The sequence below is a fragment of the Neovison vison genome, chromosome 5 (genome assembly GCF_020171115.1).
Source record: "Neovison vison isolate M4711 chromosome 5, ASM_NN_V1, whole genome shotgun sequence".
Taxonomy (NCBI): domain Eukaryota; kingdom Metazoa; phylum Chordata; class Mammalia; order Carnivora; family Mustelidae; genus Neogale; species Neogale vison.
In genome coordinates, this window is record NC_058095.1 from 69,386,312 (window position 1) to 69,407,722 (window position 21,411).

General features: G+C 53.1%; 1 protein-coding gene across 7 annotated transcripts in view; it reads left to right on the forward strand.

Annotated features, from left to right (window-relative positions):
* Nucleotides 1–21,411, forward strand: part of LOC122906847 (myosin phosphatase Rho interacting protein) — a 145,192-nt gene that overhangs the window by 65,244 nt on the left and 58,537 nt on the right. For all 7 annotated transcript variants that reach the window (XM_044249261.1, XM_044249262.1, XM_044249266.1 and 4 more), the window contains exon 4: nucleotides 17,035–17,186. In XM_044249261.1, coding sequence (XP_044105196.1) covers nucleotides 17,035–17,186 — 152 coding nt within the window. The remainder of the gene's footprint in view (nucleotides 1–17,034; nucleotides 17,187–21,411) is intronic.

The window sequence follows — 21,411 nt, forward strand, 5'->3', positions numbered from 1 at the left end:
TTCTCTTTTGTCTTTGGTCTTCTCCTTTCCCTCCTAATCTAACATGTCCTGGGAGAGAGGGCTCAAGAACTCATACAGCAGGCATAACATGCTCACCTAGTGTCTGCTCTGCTCCCTGCTGAGCTCTTGGGTGTGTGGGGAACTCAGGCGCTCTCTCCCTGGCACTTCATTGGGATAAGATTGCAGGTAGTGGTAAAGAAAGGAGCCGTGCGCCCCCGGAAATGAGCGGAATGTACGAGACTAAAGGCAGAAGGGAGTGCCCATGCGCACTGTGCTCCTGTGGACGACATTCTTTCCTGTAGGGGACTGGCTAGCAGTTCTAGAACTGCTGGGCTTGTGCACCATGACTGGACAGTTAAGGAATTGGACGGTGGACAGTGGGGCCACTGTTGGAGTGGGTGCTTCCAGGCAAAAAAAAAAAGAAGGCGGTGGGGAGAAGCTAGCACAATCCATGTGGTGCTGGATTAGAGGCAGCGCTAGCAGTATGCTGAGTTTAATAGCGTTATATAAGGAGAGACAGACAGAGAGAGGGAAGGGTGGATGTAGGTGGGTGGACACAGACGGATTCTGTGCGCCTCCATTTCCGTGCTGTTGGCTCAGAAGGCCTGGAGGCCACAACGCCCCAGCAGCAGTGAGCATCCCTAGCACCTGGGTCTTGGCTCTAAGTACCTTCTCTAAGCTCCTAAGCGGGCTGCTCAGAGAAGTGGCTGGCTCTGGGTCCGGACTGGAAATACACAGGCTGGGCCTGGAGCACCTTCTAGTGCCAGGCGTTAGGGGAGCACTTGGAGAATGTGCTTGTGTGCACACTGCACACAAGCATGATCTGTCAGACATGCACACACATGATCTGTCAGAGACACAGGAGCCGACTGAGGAGGCCCCCCTCACTGACTGAAGCTACAACAAAAGACATAATTCGAGCAACAAAAAAATACATAATGCAGAGTTGGAATATAATCCGGAGTATCAAATGAATACCCACAAGTCCATGTAAGTAAATGATTGAAGAAATAAACAAGTAAAGGAGAAGAAACAAAATCTCCTTGCAGAGGAATTCCAAATAACTTGGGTGGCGACTCCCCGCTCAGGGAGCTGGAGCTAACTCCCCACTGCTTATGAGCCGGCTGCGCACAGAGACTTCCCTCCTACCCCAGGGGAAGCAGCAACTCTAGAGTGCAGAGCGCAGCCAGTGGACACAACCTCAGCCAGGTGTTCCCAGTCGCCATCAACAGTGAGAAGTCCTGTGCCCTGGATAGGATGGAAGACGAGCAGGCCTCACCTCTGTGGTCTTCCTCCCCCAAACTCCGAGCCCCAGTAGAACCAGGAGAAAAATGCCAAATTCCAATGGAGAGATATTCTACAAAATATCTGACCAGTGATATCATGAATAGGGCAAGTCCGAGAAAGTGTGACAGCCAAGAGGAACCTAAGGTGATTGACGACTAAATGTAATGTGGGGTCCTGGCATAGAAGTAGTATGTTACGAGGAGACTAAGGAAATTGGAATAAAGTAGGGACTTAAGTTAATATCCTAGAGCACTGGGGGCGCCTGGGTAGATCTGTGGGTTAAAGCCTCTGCCTTCGGCTCAGGTCTTAATCCCAGGGTCCTGGGATTGAACCCCACATCGGGCTCTCTGCTCAGCAGGGAGCCTGCTTCCTCCTCTCTCTCTGCTGCCTCTCTGCCTCCTTGTGATCTCTCTCTTTGTCAAATAAATAAATAGAATAAAAATCCTAGAGCACAGTTGATTCATTGATGATAAATGTACCACACTGGTGTGAGGCGTTAATTATAGGGTAAAATGGGTGAAGGGTATGTGGGAACTCTCTGTACTAACTTCTCAACTTTTCTGTAAATCTAAGTCTATCCTGAAATAAAAGTTTCTTTTAAAAAATATTGTTAAATGAAGTACCATAGAGGGGCACCTGGGTGGCTCAGTCAGTTAAGCATCTGACTCTTAATTTCGTTTCTGGTTGTGATTTCAGGGTAATCAGATCAAGCCCCGTATTAGGCTCCGTGCTTGGCAGGGAGTCTTCTTGGGATTCTCTTTCCCTCTCTCTCTCTCAAATACATACATACAAACATACATACGTACATACAAGAAGTACCATAGAATCTTGGAGAAAGAGGAAGTCTCTCTAGACTGGGAAACCAGGGAAGGCTGCTAAACGAGGGGTCACCGGAGTTGCCCTTGAAGGAAAAGAAGACCCCCCCCCCCGGCCAGGAAGCCCAGGCAGGTGTGCAGCACAGAACAAGTGGAGCTGGGGTGGCGGGAGCGAAGTTAGACAGTGGGTGGGCTCAGGTCACGAATGCAGCGTTACCAAGGGCTTCCCTCCATCTCCCTGTGGTCCGAGGCACCTTGCCATGTGACCTGTTGAGCCAGGAGCCTCTGTTCCCTGCCTCTGCAGCTGGAGGCCTGGTGGTGGTGGCGACGGATGACGGTGGGGAGTGAATGACCATGGAGGCCTGGCATCCTTCTCAGGCTTAGCTGTGCTTTAGTGATAAGACTCTTTTAGAATCTTCTGTCTGATTAAACCAAGGCATCAGGACCAAAACAGGGGAACTGAGGCCGGATTCCTCCATCATCCGGTCCCTCAGCACTTGGAGGGAGGACTGGCAGCTTTCTCACCTTCCTGCTTCCTCACTGTGCCCTGGTCTTGCTGTGAGGTCAGACCTGTACTCCAGCCCCTGCTGTCGGGCTCCCCCCGCCCCCCATCCCTTCCCTGTGCTTCACTCCTTACCTCCTGCTTCCCTGCCCGGGGGAGGTGATGCCAGTGAAGATGATGCCAGCCTCAGATTTACAGGGACAAAATGTTCATGTATTGAAAGAGCCTTAGCAGATGCCCTTCCTCATCTCCCACTGAACTCCGTGTCTGCAGTTCCTGCTCCCTGAGCCTGGCTCTTCCCGTGATGAGCTTGCCAGACAGATCTGATCCTGGTGCCACGAGAAGCCTTCAAGACATTGAACTTCTTGTCCATGCTTCCCCCAGGCTGTGTTGATGCCTCCATTTTGCACTGCTCTCTGTGTGGTGGGTGCCATGTCTGCCCCCGGGGCCTGGTATCCAGTGCACGTTTGTTGAACTAATGATTTTTGGAGACCGTGGCCCTATTAACCCCAGCCCCTCCTCAGTCATTCCTCATTCTCTAGATTACACAACCCTGGGTCTTTCAGTTGGCTCCTGTAGGCCTCTATTTAGGGCCCTTCTCTCCACTGCTTGTCACTCCCATGAACCAAGTTCTGTTTATTTCTGGCCTTCGTTAAGTCCTGACTTGTGTGAGCCCCATCCTCAAGCCACCTTCTCTGCTCCTTCTTTTGGAGGAAGATGGCCTCCTTGGACTGTGGCTGGGGCTGCCTTGAGAGGCATTTCAGAGCAGGTGGAGATTGAGAGAGATCACGGGAGGACCGAGTGGCCTGCTGGGGCTCTGTGTCAGCTGCCAAATCCTGGGTCGCCCTGACCCACAAGGGAGGACCTGGGATCCCTTGGCTCCAGGAGGCTGCCTGGTGGCCCTGGGCTTCATGGGGTGAGGTCAGCTCTGCCCAGCTGCCTGAGTGCCCTTGGGCTGTCTGATCCCTCAGGGCCCTGCTTGTCACCTGCTGGATACCCAGTGTCTCAGGCCTTCCACTCTGATGGACATGATCCTTTCCCAGAAGGAAGCTCTTTCTGTTGGGAAGTGACACAGCTGTTGACAGGGACTGTCACTGTTCCTGTCTCCATTGAACTGAGAGGAGGAAAGCTGAGTTTAAGTCCTTTTCTTGATTGCCACCTCCCTTCAGCCTCCCTCATTTCCTCAGACTGTGCCAGTGTTCCTGCTCCATCCTTCACCCCTGGACCTATCCTCGTCCTTCACCCCTGGACGCATCTCTTCCCTTTCCTGCCACACCCCTGCTCCAGCCAGGCTGTCCTCTCGGCCAGCCCTTAGTGGTCTCCTTGAGAACTTTCCAGCTCGCACAGTCTAAACAGGCTGCTGTCTCTCTGCCTCTACAACTCCACTTGCCTTTTCATCCTGGCTGCCTGAGTCCCATTACTTGTGGCATTAGCTTAGGAGGGTCTGCTTTCTGTGAAGGCAGGGAAGTAGAAAAAAGGTAGTTGGAATATAGGCCGAGCACAAAAGGAAGAAAGGAAGGAAGGAGAAAAGGAAAAGGAAAGGATGAATGAACTTTTAGAATGTAAGTGAGGTTTGGTGGGGTGAGGTCCAGAGCCGAAGACCAAGAAAGAATTCTTGAGACATCTTTGGTGCAAAATGGTGGTTTATTAGAGCATGGGGACAGGACCTATGGACAGAAAGAGCCGTTGCCCTGGGGTTGTGAGGAGTGGTCTATTATATGCTTGTAAGATGGGAGGCAGTCAGGGATGGCTTAGGTTTCCAAGGAAGCAAGGTTTCTAGGACCTTGAGGGGCTAGCAGTTGTTGGGAAAAGGTCATTTATTACTGTCTAATAAAACCTTAGTCATGAGACCCTTCAGATATATATCGGTGGGCCATATGCTTGGGGATGATCCCCAGCATGTATCTTGGAGGGTTTAGAGATAAAGGAAGTTTCCAAAGGAATTTGTATATGTTCAGGCAGATCCACAGGATCCTGCTTGGGGTGGGGGGTGTACGGTCAGGCTAGGATTGCCTTTTGCCCTTAGCAAAGTATGAAGGTGGAGGCAGTTGAGTCTCTAGAGGAACGCCACTCTGCCTGTTTCAAGGACTTGTCAGAGGTTAAGGAAATTTAGTAACTTTTCTTCTGCGTCTGTTTCCCACATCAGAAGGAATGAAAGAAGGAAAAAAATCTCGTTCTTTAGTACTTGTTCTAGCCCTGAATCAGAGGCCTAAATCGCAGTGTCATCCCTGGCTGCTCTTCGTTCTCAGCCTCATAGACCTTGAGTCATTCTGGCTCTGTCTTTTCCGCATATCCCAGTCAGTCACTCTGCACCCCACACACCGTCAGCATTCCAGTCCGGGCCTTCGTTTCCTCTGCCTGCCTCACTTGTCTGGGGTCTGAGGATTCTTGGGAGCTGCACCCCTGTAGCACAGTGCCTGGCATACAGTAGGTGCCCAGTAAATGCCTGTCCTCTGTACCTAAATATCTGTCCCACAAGTCTGTAAGGTGATACATGGACTTGTAGGCAGGGCCTTGAACACTTCCTTCACTCTCAGTAGATGGGGTTGTAAGTATAAAGTTGAAGTAGCGTCTGGTTCCCGAGAACTTAAGCAGGGGCCACACTCCCACAGGCCCAGGTGTGAGTCAGACACGAGTCTTCTAGGTCGGCCCCCAAAGACTGTATGACCTACCAGGAGAAGGGGCCAAGACAAGGGATATTTGCACAGGCAGGCAGGCAGGCTGGCCAAGAATTGGGGAGTAAGAGGGGGCACAGGTGCCAGGTGGAAACCAAGAAGGCAAAACTATGAAGGCGTGGTTTAGTGGCTCTGTTGGGGGGGAGGTGAAGAAAATCGATTGACTTCCAGGGCCGGAGCTCAGGAAGTCAGCTTGCTGGCTCTGCACCAGACTAGGCCAGTGTACTAAACCAGACTAGTCCTGTTCAAGTCAGAAGTTTCATACCTGTAACAGGTGCTCATTTGTTCATTGTTTGTACCTGAGGTCACCATACCTTCCAGGAAAATAGTTCTTACGTTGTCTAGGTCCAGTTGTGGTGTGAAGTATTGATACCCTATAGGAGAAAAGAACAGCAGGATTCTGGGGTCCCATGCTTTGTGGGGAGAGGTGTCCCTCCTGCCCTTGAGCTGAGAGTTGGAACTGGGGGGGTGGGTGGGTTGAGATCTGTGCTCACTGAGGCCTCTGTTCTCTGCTGGGGAGGACCTCACGCACGGCCGCTGTAAGCTGGGCTAGCCTTGGCCAGGCTCCATCACTCTGTGATCAGTTCCACACAGGAGCACGTCAGCCCACAGGAGGCATTTGCCTGTGCCCGCTGCCCTGTTTCTACTATGCAGGTTGCCTTTCTTCCCGATGTGAGGTTGCCTTTCTTCCCGACGTGGGAGTCCAAGTTGGCCTGGACAGTTGGCTCTTTGTGAGTGTGAATGCGTGTGTGTGTGCGCAGGTATATATAACACGACACTATCCTGTCAGTGTCCAGTGTTATTCAGTGTATTCACATGCTTGTGCAACCCTTATCATCACCACCACCCATCTCCAAAACTCTTTCATCTTCTGGAACCGAAACTCCATAGCGGGTAAACACTAATGTTTGTCCTTTAGTGTCTGGTGTATTTCACTTAATAAAGTGTTTTTAAGTTCAACCATGATATCCAATGTATCCAAACTTCATTCCTTTCTATGCCTGAATAATAGTCTCTCGTATATGTATGCCACATTTTGTTTATCTGGTCATGCATCAGTGGGCACTTGGGTTGTTTCTGCCTTTTTGCTATTGTGAATAATGCTAAAATGAGCATGGGTGTACAAACCTCTCCTCGAATCCCATGCTTTAGTTCTTCTGGGTATACATCTAGAAGTGGGATTCCTGCGTGATATGGTAGTTCTGTACTTAATTTTTCAAGGACCTGCCAAACTGTTTCTCTCAGTGGCTCTACCATTTTATCTTCCCACTAGCAGTGCACAGTGTCTCAGTTTCTCCTCATTCTTGCCAACAGTTGTTATTTTCTTTTTTTAAATTAAAGCCATCCTTGTAGGTGGAAAGTGGTATCTCTTTGTGGGTTTAGTTTGCATTTCCCTAATAACTAATGATGTGTCGCATATTTCTTTGCGTGCTTATTGGACGTTTGCTTATCTTCTTTGGAGAAATGTCTAAGTCTTTAAGCCTTTTATTGTTTGTTTTTTTTTTTTTTTTTTTTGCCCTTGAGTTTTAGGAATTCTTTATATATTCTGCACATTAATTCTTTATCAGATCGTGATTTGCAACTGTTTTCTCCCATTCTGTGGGTTGCCTTTTCACTCTTGTGATAGTGTTCTTTGACACACAGAAGTTGGGAGTTGTTTTTTTTAAGATTTAATTTATTTATTTGAGAGAGAGAGCATACAAGCAGGGGAGAGGGAAAGAGAGAAGCAGGCTCCCCGCTGAGCAGGGAGCCGGATGCGGGGCTTGATCCCACGACCCCAGGATCATGACCTGAGCCGAAGGCAGACACTTAACAAACTGAGCCACCCAGGCGTTCCTCAACACACAAAAGTTTGTTGCCTGTGCTTTTGGTGTCATATCCCAGGAATCATATCAAATCCAATGTTAGAAAGCTGTTGGCCCTGTCTTCTTCTAAGAGTTGTGTATTTTTTGCTCTTACGTTTAGGTATTTGATTTACTTTAATTGTCATATATGGCACAGTGGGCCCTTGATTCTTGTGGAATCCTGCAGCCATGTGGGTTGGTGGGGTGAGGAGGAGAAAAGGTGTTCTTCCCTGTGTTCCCTTGCCTCCAGTCTTAGGAGCAAGGTGAGCCTTGGTTGAGTGGCGATGGCTTCCCAAGGAGAGCTGAGGGCCCTTGACTGCTTGGCAGGAGCCTGTGCTTCTTTGCTGCGCAGTCAGTGGCCCAAGCCAGCAGGCCCGTCTGGCACAGCAGGTATGAGAAGGAACTTCCTGGCATTGGCAGCGAGTGTTGTATTCTTTTTTCCCTCAAAAAAAAAAAAAAATGCTTAGCCAACCCTAACAAGGACCCACAAAGGCAGGGAGGTTGGCTGCTTGACAAAGCCCCGAGTGGGTCATTTCCACAGCACCTCTGCATGTACTGTGTTGGGCTAAGCAACCCCTCTTCTCTTCTGCAGCTCCCGGGCACAGCCCCAGTGTGGCCATGGCCCTGGGCACAGCTCTTCCCGGTGCTGCTTGGGATTAGCAGACGTTCCCCTGTCTTTGGGCCCCTTTCTGCTGAATGCCTCAGAAAGCCCACCCCACTCCTGGATGGGGCCAGAGCTAAATCTTGAGAAGGGGACCTCCTAGGGACGGGATCACCTGATCATTGAGTATCACCTCTGGCAGGAGGTACCTCCCAGCAGAGTAAGTGCTCAGCCCTGTCCTCTGCCGATGACACATGTTGTCAGAGCCTGGTAAATGGGATGTTAGCTCTTCGGGGCTGGTTGGCTCTAGCTGCTGCAGTTGAGGTCAAAGTGCTGAGGTAGGTTAGGGTTTGGAAAGCTGGGCTCCAATCCTTGTGCCTGTCTGGGCCTTGGTTTCCATGTCTGAAATGCGGGGCAGAGGGACGGGTCTCAAACACCCTGTGGGCCTGGGCTGGAGGCAGCGGGCTGTGCGTGTTCTTCCTGCAGGAGTCCGAGTGAATTGAAGTGCCTCCTCTGCCAGCCGCACATCGTGATTATTTCTCTACCTGAGCCATGGTTTGTTTTTAAGTATGCAAGTAGTTTTCTTTTAGTTACAGGACTATACAGCCATCGCCATGGTCTAATTTTAAGAACATTCCCCTTACCCCATGCCAGCTAAAGGAACCCTGTACCCCTTACCCATCACTCCTAATCTTCCCCAGCCCCCGGCAACCACTAATCTATTTCCTGTCTCTATCCATGTACTTTTCTGGCCATTTCCTATATGGACTTATGCAGGATGGCTGCACCCACCTCTTGCCTTCAACTTGATCATCTGCTGGTTGCAACAGTCCCGGCCCCAGGAGTCGTACTTACAGAACCCTGGAGGTCAGGTTCCCTTTCTGGGCCCTGCCTCTCCTTCAGGCCAGCTCCTACCCCTCATGCCCTTCAGCCAGTGGAGGATTTGTTACCCTCTCACCTTTGCACGAGGAGCGTCCCACTGTCCACTTAACAAACATGGGATTTGGTAAGATTGGGTATTCCAACTTGATAAGTGAAACATTTACAATATTTATTATGTTACATATGCTTTAAATTATTTATAAACAAAGCATAGTGTTTATACAGTGAAATCTGCAGTATACATTTAGAGTGGTTGGTTTGTTTCATATATTATTCAAAAATATGTGCTAAAGCTGGGCCAGCGTAGACATATAGAGGAAAATAAAATTTATTTTATTGAGGACCTTACTAGCTAGCATGGAGAACAGATGGGCAGATCCATACATGGACCCAGGGCTACATGTAGGGCTCTTCCTTTCAGAGAGGACGGGGTGACCATGCAGGAGGTAAAGGATGTGAGGCAGACATCTGGCAGGAGATGACTCTGAAGGAAGCTGGCCTGTTTCTCCGTGGGTCACCTAGGCCCATGAGGAAGGGGCTCTCGAGAGCCTCAAACACAGGGTGGAAAGCTTGGGCTTGAGCCGCGGGGGGGCAGCTAAGGCACGGCCATGTTCATGCTCATGGAAGGTTCTGGGGCCAGTACTGGCAGCCACAGGGGGCCCACCTCGCCCCGGGTTCTAACTGCTGAACAGTGCTGAGGAACTAAGTGCCATGCCCGGGAGAGGAGAAGCCATAGACCTTACCACTGGATGCCAGATGCTCCTGCCATGCCTCCCCCAGAACACATCGCAGGTTTGAGACTCCCATCTGCCTGGCTCGATTTGGACCAGTGGGCAGTGGGGTGACTGTTTGGTGGGCAGTAGGAAAGACGTGGATGCGACACTCAGACATGGGCCTGCCTGTGCCTGGGAGTGGTTGGGGACAAAGGCTGACCACAGTGCAGGTGAAGTGTCTGGTGCTCTAGAGAAGGACGAACACCCCAGCACCTTGAGATAGGGACCAGGAGGCACAGAGAATAAATATGAGCTGCTCTGCTGCCCTTGGTTTGGCCTGTCATTTTCAAGAGCCTCCTGGTGGCCATCTTGGGCAAGCTGCTGGCCTCCAGTGTGGGCATTGAGGCCTGGCTTTGCCTCAGTTCTCAGGGAGAGGATGGCCCGTGGTGCCTAGAGCTCCCTCCAGTCCAGCCAGGCCAGTTCTCTGTCTTCACCCTGCTGGCCTCTTCTCTGTCCCCAGGTAGGAGACAGATGTGCCTAATGCCTTCTTCCCTTTTCCTTGTGGAAAGCATTCAGAGAAAATGTATTGAATAAATTGTCTTCTTACCACTACCCCGTTGCTTGGTGGGGACTGTGTGTGTGTGTGCACTGAGAAACAGCAGGGGAAGCCGCCTGGGTTTTGTGCCAACCCTGAGCCCTCACTTTATCTGAACAGTATCTTCTCTAGTCTCATGGCAAGCTCTGTGAGGTGAGGGATTTTTTTTATTGTGGTAAAATACACATAACAAAAAAACTACTGTATTAACCACTTTAAAGTGTATAGTTCAGTGGCATTTAGTATGTTGGTAATGTTTTGCAACCATCACCACTATCTAGTTGTAGAACTTTCTCATCATTCCAAACAGAAATCTCATACCCATTAAGCAGTCACTCCTCATTCCCCACTCCCCCACTCATCCCCTAGCAACCATTAATCTGCTTTCTGTCTCTGTGAATTTGCCTGTTCTGGATATTTCATCGAAACTAAATCATACAATGTTTGTCCCTTTGTCTCTGGCTTCTTTCACTTAGCGTAATGTTTTCATCTATATTGAAGTGTGTGTCGATGTTTCATTCTTCTTATGGCTGAATACCATTTTATTGTATGGCTAGACATTTTGTTCTTTCTGGTATTGACTTTTTTTTTTCTTTAATTATTTTAGAGAGCTCAAGAGTGTGAATGCGGGGAGGGGTAGAGGGGGAGGTGGAGGGAATTTGAAGCAGGCTCTCTGCTGAGTGATGGAGCCCAACGCTGAGCTCGATCCCATGACCCTGAGATCACAACCCGAGCCAAAACCAAGAGTTGCGTGCTCAGCCGCCCGAGCCACTGAGGCGCCCCATCCATGCATCCACTGATAGACATTTAGGCTGTTTCTACCTTTTGGCTGTCGTGAATAGTGCTGCTACGAACATTTGTGTATGTTTTGTTCAGAAACCTGTTTTCAGTTCTTTGGGGCGTAAACTTAGGAGCAGAACTGCTGAGTCATATGGTAACTCCATGTTTTACTTGTTGAGGAATCTCCAGACTGCTGTCCACAGCAGCTGCTCCATTTTGCATTTGAAGTAAAGGATATTGTTAATCCCATTTTACACTTGTGGAAGCTGAAGCTTAAACTTTGCAGCTTGCGCAAAGTGACTTTCATGGTGATTGGCAGAGCTAGGATTCTGTTCTGAGGGTGGTGCTCTTCTTGGCTCATAGGCACTGGAAACGTAAAGCCCAGAGGCTACATTAGATTCTTGAGCCTTTGTGGGGAAGAAGGGCCTGGGAGCACGGTCATGTTTGGTTCCCCCGTCCCAGGGTGATGGGTCCACAGCTGATAAGTTCTCCATGCCGTAGCCCCCAGCATGGCTGGCCCAGCCTCCTCCTGCGGGCAGAGTTGCAGCAGTTAGGGTTCATGCTGGAGTCCTTAAGGGCAGGAAGGGGTGCAGAGTCACTTCTTCCTGCCGAGGAGGCCGTGTGAGATCACAGGCACAGACAGACCTGGCATCCGAGGCCGGGCAGCGAGGCTGCAGGCGCACCCTGGCCTCAGGGCTGCTGTGTGGGGCTGGCAGCTCCGGTGTGGGGGATGGCTGTGAAACTGCCCAGTAAGCCATGAGGACTGTGGGATTCAGGGGAGGCTGGCCACACGCCTGGCCAGGGAACTTCGCTGGCTTCTGGCCATGCAGGCAACGGGAGGAAAGCGGTTCGGCCTGGCGGGCACCTAAGCAGCTCCTCGTCCCTCCCCGCTGCCCTGAGGCCCCTGGCTGAGGTTGGGGGAAGACTTTTCTGAGCTGCCAGAGGGGCCAGTGGGGGCTTTTGCTCTCCGATTCGGGGTGGTTTCGTGGTTATGTCTCAAGACTCCTTTTCCATTTTTCTTTCCAGTTTTCTCTCTGAGAACTTGGACTTTGAGGCTATCCATCTAAAGAGAGCTGCGCACTAGGGAGAACTGTGGCCTTGGAGGGCGGAGCATCAGGTGGCCTGTTCTACACCTGGATGGCATTTGGTGTCCTCCTCTTGTGAGAGGGACTCATGATTCGTTCGAGTCAGGACTCTGAGCAGTTTGATAGTAGGAAGAGCCAGAGACAGTCTCTGTGGTCCTGACCAGCACGTGTTCCTCTCAGGGCATGGGGTCCCAGGGGTGCCTGAGATGGGGTGCAGTACTCAGAGAAGCTCCCCACGGGACACCTTCCTTCCACAGAAAATTCTGGTCTGACCTCCTTTAATCCTCAAGAAAGGATGTATGTGGTCTCTCCCTGGACCTGGCTCAGGTGGCCTAACCAAGCCTTTGGTGTGGCTGCCCGGCCAGCGTCTGTACAGGAGCTTATGGGAGCTGCTTTCCCCCTCGCTGGGGAGGGCAAGGGAGCTCGTGTTACAGCCTAGGCCGTGTCCGATCCTGCCCGCTGACAGGTTCGGCAATAACCCTGGGCCCACACTTGTCCTGGGTGACCCCAGTGGGTTCCAGGGCCCTTTATCCCTCTGGGCCCCACTTACAAGCCATCACAGTGCCTTCCTCCTGAGGCTGTCATCAGGGTGAACCTGTAAGTTCTTATCCAGGGCCCTGGCCGACCCTAGAAGACAGTTGGGATTATTCTTGCCCCGGTGGCTCCTCCTGCAAGGAGAATCTTTTTGGCCTACCTGGAGCATACTCACGCCTACTTCCTGCAGTGCACAGAGGTGCTGGCTGACCGCTGTCACCGAATAGCACTGCTTGTCCTGTTCCCTTAAGTGGGTCATGGGGAGTGTGATGGAGCAATAATACGGAGTACAGGCAGGTGGGAAAAGTCTTGATCCCTGATTTTTCATTCTGTGTGTGTGCATGCCCATACACCTGTTCTTCCCAGCGTGAAATGTGTGGTTTTCAGTCAGTCGTGGACAGATAGTTTTGAAATACACGAACTGTTGCAGGACCTGCAGTGCGCTGCGTGGCCTTCACCTTGAAAGGCACTTTTGGCCTTGAGATTCTGTGAGCACTTCCTTGCCCTAGGCGAAAGCCTTTGTTTCTGTGGGTCTCTGTTTTCCCATCTGAATGGAGAAGTGGGCCATTCTATCCAAGTTTTACCTGACCGCTGGTTGTATAAGCACAGCTTCCTGGAGGAAAGGGTCCCCACCTGTAGCTGTAAATGGCACCTCTTTGTACTTCTGTTCTACTCTCCTCTTCTATCTCTCTGAGAGAAGCTTACTTTTCAAACTTCCAGGATCCAACAAGAAGTGGAGGCTACCTGTTTTCCCCAAAGTGCACCTGCTTGGGCCAGGGATGGGGGTGGAGGGTATCCAGGAGGTAAGGCTTTTGTGGGAGGATCTTTCAAAGCAAGCGTCTGACAAGTGCCCAGCTACAGTGGACAGAGGTTTCCTTGGCCTTTTGAGGGCCATTGGGTAGATGACAGGAGGGCTGGGTTCTCAGCAGGATGTCGTCACATCCCCGGAGAGAGGCCCTTGTCTTAGTCCTCCGGCTTGGTCATTTCATGCTTACGTGGTCTCCGGCCTGGGGATTTGTTGACACTGCCGCAGCTCTGCCATCTTAGCTGGTGTCGTGTGGAGACCAGAAGAGGACTGGAAACCCCCAGATGGCTAGAGGGCCATCTGGTGACATTGCTGGCTAAAGAGTTAACCCATAACGGCAACACAGCTGAGCTCGAAGGCCTGCAGATAGCCATCCCTTTTTTGAAATCAAGCAAAACTGGGTGCCGCTCAGCCTGGTAGGAGGCCTGGATTCTTCATAGCTGGAGGTGCGAAATGAGAGCAGGGAGCTTGTCAGATGGAACTGGGTGTCTGCGGATGGCATGGGGGCGAGGTGTGCCCTATGGCTGGATTTGGGTTGCAGCCTAGATATCTGCCCTTGCTCTTCAAGCAGAGGGGCTGGCCAGCTGGGAGATGGGTTGTCTCCTTCATGCTGAGAATATGGATGGGTATGACCTGCTCCTGCTCTGAAGTGGGGAGGGCCACACCTGGGCCTGGGGGCTCTCTGGAGGCCCTTGGCTAAAGCACTCAAGCTCTGGGTGCAGGAGTTGTGGTTGAGCACAGACTAGCGAAGGGGCAAATGGGGGTGGTGGTACAGACAGCGTCATAGGAGTTTGGGAGCCGTCCGTGAGAGGACGCACTGGCCCAGGGCCTGGCCTTCGGGACCCACCTGAGACAGTGAGCCACTTCACGGCAGGTGGCACCGTTGAGACTCAGGAGGAACTATTTCCACAGCATCTGCCAAGGGCCAGCCAGGGTCAGTTTTCCGGTTCTCCCTTCTTTTCTGACCACTCTTGACTCTCCTCCCTCTTCCCTGTATGCGACAGGATTAGATTATGCCCACCTCATGAGTAGTGTTTAAGGAAGCATGAGAGAGTTGTAATCACAAGACACACAGGTAGTAAATAAACGTTCATTTCCTGCAGCTGTAGCTTGTTGTTTTTGCCTTTGATTGACACCTCTGAAGGCTCTTCTGGAAGGAGGGAAAGAACTCATTTTGTATACGTAATCAACTGAGGCCCAGAGAGGTTGTCGGATGTCTAAGGGCCTGGTTTGTAACTAGGTCCCATGACCCCGTTCCACTGCAGGGCTAGCTGGGAAATCTCATCACTAGCTTCTGGCCACGTGTCCAGCAAACCCAGTGACTGTGCATGAGGGGATGGCGAGCAGTTTCATGACCACCGAGCCCTGGAATGGTAGTTTCTAAAGATGAGCACGTGCCTTCAGATGGCCCACTAGAGAGTATAGGGAGAAAAAAGTATTAGAATTTCTATTGGTCTATTTTACTGTCACTGTTTAGCTTACCTGTGTGTGTGTGTGTATGTGTGTGTGTGTGTGTGTGTGTGATAGTTTATAAGGTATTGGCACAGATAACTTAATCCATGCATCCCTGTATCACAGGTGGGCATACACTGGCACCTGTGACACCCATGAGTCTAAGCATTGGGTGGGCTATCAAGGACAAAGGAGGAAAAGTCACCCTGGAAGAGCTCCTCTGCCCTCCCCTCTCCCGCTCTGGGCTCTGTGTTCCTGCTCATGGCCCTAATACTCACAGTAACCCGCGGCGTCAGTGTCCCTGTTTCATATACAAGAGGACCCACCCCAGAGAATCCGGGAGCCTTGTCGGTACTAACTGGGAGCGTGTGCCTCTGCGTGGGGAGGCTGAGCTGAGAGAGCAGAGGCGACGACCCCTAGTTCGCCCAAAGAGGGTTCAGATGGGGCAGTGGCATGATGCCAGAGAAGACCTGGGATTAGAAATTCTGAAGAGTAGGACTGGAACTGGAACAAGGCGGTGGGGAAGCCTAGGAGGCCTTGCCCTGGGTTGGAGGGGTGTGCTCTTGAAGCTGTGGGAGGAGCACTCGTCTGGGGAGGGGGACTCAGCCTCTACATGCTCATGGGTCTCCCCAGCCAGAAGACCAGTGGGTGGGTCCCAGGCCTCCCCCCTTGTTCACTGCTCCTGAAGAACTCCTTTGGTTGGTTGCAGGATAACCCAACAAGCCCCCTTTCCCAGCTCAAGGACTCTTCAGGAGTGCCCAGGAGAGACCCTCCAAGGCTGCTTTCCTGAGGAAGAGCATCCTAGCATGCGTGTGGCCCACCCTCACAAGTGGGACTCGGGCCCGTCCCCTAGCCCCAGCTGAAGTCAGAGGCCTCCCTGTTCTCTCGCAGCTGGCTCACCTGCCCTGCTACCTGCATTCTGAGCTGTGCCCAGAGGGTCCATAAGGAAAGGGTTTGGGGAGTTGGGAACCTTACTTCCTTCCCCTCCTGTGGACCAGAAAGCCAGCAGCCATGCTGGGTGAGGGCTCTGGCACTCAGTGTTCCTCTGGTCCAACTCCTGTAGTTGGATACCAGGACTTGAGGAGGGAGGTAGCAGTGCATCAGAGATGCTGGTGGGCTGGCCTGGAAAGTACCAGGAAGCTCATATGCACTCCAGCTGGAGGGGGTCTGGGAGCTTCCTGCTTCCTTTTGTTTGGCAGATGAAGAAGGGTTTCTGGTAGCGGTTAGAGTTGGCCTGAGCTTGGCATTGACACCGAACCCAGCATCTTGACCTTCAGAGCAGGCCTCTTCCCCATGCCCTGGCAACAGGGAGCTTGCAGCCAGGCAGGGCTAGGACCTACCTCAGAGCCTTAGGAGGGAGGTACCTGATAAAGCAGCCACCAGCTGGCCACCATGGCTATTTCTCCCCCTGCCGCTTTGTCAGGAACCCAGCTCAGGAAGTGCCGAATCCTTGGGGGCCACTCAGTAGGGAAGCTGGCAGCTGCCCGGGAAGTCGGGCAGCCTCCCCGCCTCGTCGCCCACACCACCAGGGGTCCTGGCCAAGGCTTCCCTTGCTGGGAGAGCCACCAGAACGGGGCATTAGGGTAGTGCCTTGCCTGACTCCAGGCCAGGAGCTCTTTGCCCTTGGGATGGTGACAGCCCTGGTGCCTCACTTCCCTCCCATGAGTGCTTCCCTGTTTGGGGGAAGGTGAGAGGCCAGAGGGTGCAGGGCTAACAGATCCTCTCCAGAAACGTCCTCCTTGCTGCCCCCACCCCAGCAGGAACCTCTAAATGCCTTCTTTGCTTGTTCTCGGTGTTCTTTTCCTCATTTCAGTGTCTAACAGTGTCAGAAAAGGAAAAAGTTTTTATTCGCTGTTCCGGCGTCGGATGGGCAGTCCTGCCAGGTGGTGGGGGGTCACCTGCCCTGAGTGGGCTCAGTCTGCCTCTACAGCATCTCTGATAACTGTGGCTCCAGCCTGCCAGCCCCACAGCCCGCCTTCCAGGATGTGGCTTCTCTCCGGTTCCCTCCGTGCCTCTAAAAATAACCTTGCTATTTTGGAACCACCTCCTCTGGAGCTTTTTCTCACTGCTCTCTCTCTCGGAGCTGTAACCCCTGGGAGACCAGACTCTTGGCTGTCTCTGTCCTTCCAGCTGTCGTTACGGAGCTGTCCCCTTCCTGCCTCTCTCCCTTCCCCCGCTACTAGCTGGGATCTTATTCTCCCACTAAGAGGGAATGTCCAGCTGGATGTCCTCTGAGAAGAGCAGACCTGTCACCTCTCCTTTCTGGGACGGCTAGGACAAAAGTGGGGCCATGAGGGTGGGGACGAGGCAGAGCACCACCCTGTACCCCTGTTTTAACTGGGGATCTACACAGCTGCCAGAGGGCTGGGAGGGCCTGGGGGTGTGGGGACAGCCCATGCTGCCATACTCTGACCCATGAGTGCTCGTCTCTGCGTGACCCCCTGCCCCATCTTCTTCCTTGCAGCCCACAACCCTGCCTCAGGGCACCATCAACATGAACCAGTGCACAGACGTGGTGGATGGGGAGGGCCGGACAGGTCAGAAGTTCTCCTTGTGCATTCTGACCCCTGAGAAGGAACATTTCATCCGGGCGGAAACCAAGGAGATCATCAGCGGGTGAGTCTGCCCAGCACCTCTGCATACCAGCACGTTCTTGGGCCAGTTCCCTCTGGCACAAATTTGGCAAGATGGCCATCACTTTCTTCCCCATGCGTGTTCCCTCTTCTGAGTCCCCTCTCTCTTCAGACCGCCACCATGTACCTGGTCACCACACCAGAAACTGGCCTCACCCTGCACCTGTCTATGTCATTCCTGTGTGCTCATACTCTCCTCGTGTTCCACTTCCCCGGGACCCTCCCTCTGCTGGCGCTGCCCTACCTCCAGGGCTGCTGCAGCTTCCTTCAGCCTCTCATTGATCTCACCACCTCCACTCTCAACCCTCCACCCATGTGTCACTCGACCACGAGGGTTTCAGTCCCCAGAGCACACATGACCTTGCCTCTCTCCTGCCCGAAGCCCCATTACCTGGGAGTGAAGTGCAAGTTCCTTGGTTGGCCCAGGAGACCCCTTCCCAACCCTCCAGCCTCACCCCCACCACCCTTGTGTCCCTCATTACTGAGCTGCTTATCACTGCACACCCCTGTGCTGCCCACCAGCTGTGTGCCTTCCCTCCCACCCTGCCTTCAGCTTGGAATGACCCCTCCATCCTTCAGCCTGAGTGTCCGCTCTTGCAGGAAACCTGCCCCCATGAGGCACTTGGCACCATCAGCTGGCTTTATGAAAGATGCAGATTGTCTGGGTGCACATCTGGCCTCCTTTAGCCGGCAGTAGGTCCTTGAGGGTGGAGGGCTGTGTCCCATTCCTCGTCCTTGGGGCCTACACACAGCAGTCACTCCAGTGCTGCTATAGACCCTGGCTTCTTTGTCCAGGTGGAAAGAATAGATAGTCCCTGAGTCACACCACTGCCCTGGCCTTGCCCTGGTCAGAAGCTTAGGGGAAGCCCTGGAAGGTGGAAGGGGACCCGGGTTTTCAGGTAGCTGACAGTCCAGGCGAGCAGAGCTCCATGCTGCTGAGCTCATACAGCGTGTGCCTTCCAGAAGTCCGTACTCCTGGGCGCATGTATCAGCTCTGTGCAACCTAGCCCCACAGTACATGCGCAGTGAGCAGGCTCAGCATGCCTGGCCAGGAGCTCGGGCGCTGGATCTTAGGAGAATCCCATTGGTCCTTTAACGCCGAGAAAGCTTTGAGAGAAAGTGAATTGGGGTGTGGTTGGGGTGGGCAGTTAGGGATCCTGGGCTGATTATTGTAATGCAGAGTGGAGGGAACTAGAAGGTGAAGCCTTTTGGTTTCAACAAGTAAAAAAACTCTGAGCACTGGCTGAGCTTCAGGATCTCAGGCCAAGGCTGCTGTATGAGGAAGTGAGAACAGTGGTCAGAAGGTCCCCAGGTTTTGCCGAGTTCAGAAGTTTAAATCCATGCTGTGCCGAGCTGGAGCCGAGGGCCAGAGTTGCACCATAGAGTGACCAGCGGACCCTCTGCTGGGGCTGCCAGCTCAGCCTGAGTCCTTCATGCTTGGAGAGAGGGTTTGCATTTCTAATTCCTAGGGGCAAACAGCAGGACCGCTTGGCCTCTCCCTCTCCCTGTTCTTAATTCTAGAACTATATGGTTTAGGAGTGTAGAGGGCTCAGGGAGCCTGGCCAGCTGATTCAGAGAAGCATAGGACTCTTGATTTTGGGGACGTGGGCTTGAGCCCCATACTGGATGTGGAGATCAGTTAAAAAAAATTTTTTTTAAATATACAGAGAGAGGACTTTTACAGAGCCCTCATTCTACAATTGGGAGACTAAAGCTCTGGAAATGCAAGAACCCTGATGAAGGGCAGTCTACAGGCATGAGGGACAGCGGAGAACCACTCACTTTTCCTGGCTCACACCTGCTGCTGCAGCCCTGTCTGGCAGACAGACAGCCTGCACTGAGGTGTCACTGCCCCGCAGGATTCCTCGGGGGAGACCTAGCCCTTCCCTGAGGTGTTAGGTCCTGTGGAGGATCCTGATTAGCATGAAGTATGGGAAGTGGTGTCCAGGGTCCCCTGGACACCCCAGGGTCCCGGGGCATGTGTGAGCCAGAGAACCCAGGTCATTGATGTCGTGGTGTGCTACATGGCATGAGGAAATTGACAGCTGATGCAGCCTCTGCCAGTTGGCCCAAATCCTACCATCAGGCACCTACCACAAGCCAGGGGACTCCCTGTCCTGATCCCCTCTCCTAAGGACGCTGCAAGTACAGGGATGCGGGACTGCCATTCCTGTGCAGCTTGAGTAGACAAGGTCATTGGTGGACCAGGACACCAGATATGTGTGTTCTCTGGGTCCCGTATGTTGGCTGGGCCATCCAGGTTTGTGCGGTGGCTCAGAGGCATACGCAGAGCTTTCCCTGTCCTCATCCCTCCCCATCAGGCAGGGTTTGCCGCATGGCAACCTGTCCCTGGCCCCCAGCAACAGCGTCTTTGTCCTCACCACCCACTGGTACACTAGGCCTCCTTTACAGAGTCACGTCGGGTAGTGTGCTCTGGGGACAGACTTCTGCCTGCATCTCCTCTCCTTCCTCTGCCTCTCACCTTTGGACGCATGCCTCCCTTGGCATCCTCACCACCTGGCACAGTTCCTTCACCAGAAAATCTCACCTGTGGGCTATGAGACCCTGAGACCCAACTCCCAAATGAGGTATGGACTTCGTCTGGGCTGACTTAGAGCAGGGGTAGTTAGAGACAGTCCATCCAGACTTCTTTCTGGGTTCTTCTCTGAACAGAGGCTCCTAAGCCGCCTGAGGCTTCTCATCCAGAGCTGGATGGAGAGAGTTGGTGGTTCTCTTTCCCACTCTCTTGTGACAGGATGGGCCTTCAGGATGTTTGGGGCACAACTTAGCACAGGTCTTTCAGAGGAGGTGGGATGTAAGCAGGAATGGGTGGGGTGGGGTGGGGACTCCAGCTGAGCTGGGCCTGATCTTTCCCCTTCTCTGTTTTCCTGCCTCACAGTTCTGCCCCCCTCGGTCTCACTCATCCTGGCTCTTCTGTCAGAGTTGCGGAACCCAGCCTACTGTGTCCAGGCACTCACTTCCACCCCCAGTCCCGTGTCCATATTCGCCCCTTGCCTCTCTTCCCTCGGTGTATTTTACATGGTGAGACATCTGAAGGACGTTACATGCTTCCTGCTGGGCTTCTGTAAGAAACCTTAGTGCAAGGGACATATTCCATCATCTGTCCTGGCCAGCCCCAGCCCGCCCCAAGTCTGCAGCCTTCTTCGGGCTGGCACAGGAGCTCGCCGAGCTCCGGTCAGTCGTCAGTGCCACCGCGGTGCAGATCTCTTCCCTCGAGGCCCCGTCCCTCGGGCTCGCCGGTTTGCCTGCTTGCTCGTGTTGCCGATTGACAGCAGCTGGGCCACCTGCACCTGTCTGTCACGCCCCCGTGCTCCTGGGGCCCTGGAGGGTGAGGGGACTTTGTGAAGCAGTCTCTCCTCATCTCCTAAGTAAAGCTCTGAGAGGGGTCTTCAGCAGACACAGCTTCCCGGGGTGCCCAAGGAATGTCAGCCCCTGTGGCAGACCGGAAAGCAGGTCTTTTAATCCCACATGTGTGTGAGTTCCTCAGATTATGTAAGTGAGGCGCTAAGAGTCTGCTCGTCTGCTGGCCTTGCAGACACAGTCATGCTTCCTCTTGGTTCAGGGCCAGCCCGCAGAGGAGTGACCCACAGGGCCTGCGCCTCAGGTCTCCATGTGCCTGGAGTCGTTCAAGCTCTCGGCAAATACAGAACGAAGCCGAGCTGCGCTCACCCCAGATGCTCTGATTCCCCACGCCCAAGCCCACTTCCCCAACTCTCAATAGCAAAACCAGCATACCCTCCTGAGGCTGTCCTAGAAGGTCACCGACTGTGACCCACTTTCCTCCCTCTGTCCCCGATTTAAGAAGCACCTTGGGGTGCTAAAGACGGGAGCCCTCCTTCCTGACTGGCTCAAGTGCTGGTGCTGGCGGGACAGGCTCTGCCTCACACTGTGGCTCGGCCACCATCCCGGGCCTGGGGTGACAGCAGGCCCAGCACAAACCCTCAGGGTCCAGGGAGAGTGGGGCCAGAGTCTCCTGCAGTACCTACCCCTCTGGAGAGCGCACCCTTCACCACCAGCTCCTCCTGTCCCCCTCGTCCAACGTTCCAGATGTTAAGGCCTCCAGTGAGGCAAGCAGTGGACATGTTATGGCCTAATCTGCCCCCTGCTTTCAGAGAGGAGGAGACTGAAGCCCAGAGGCACAGGGAGCCCCCAGGGTCATGGTTAGAAAGTAGTAGAGCCAGCTCTGT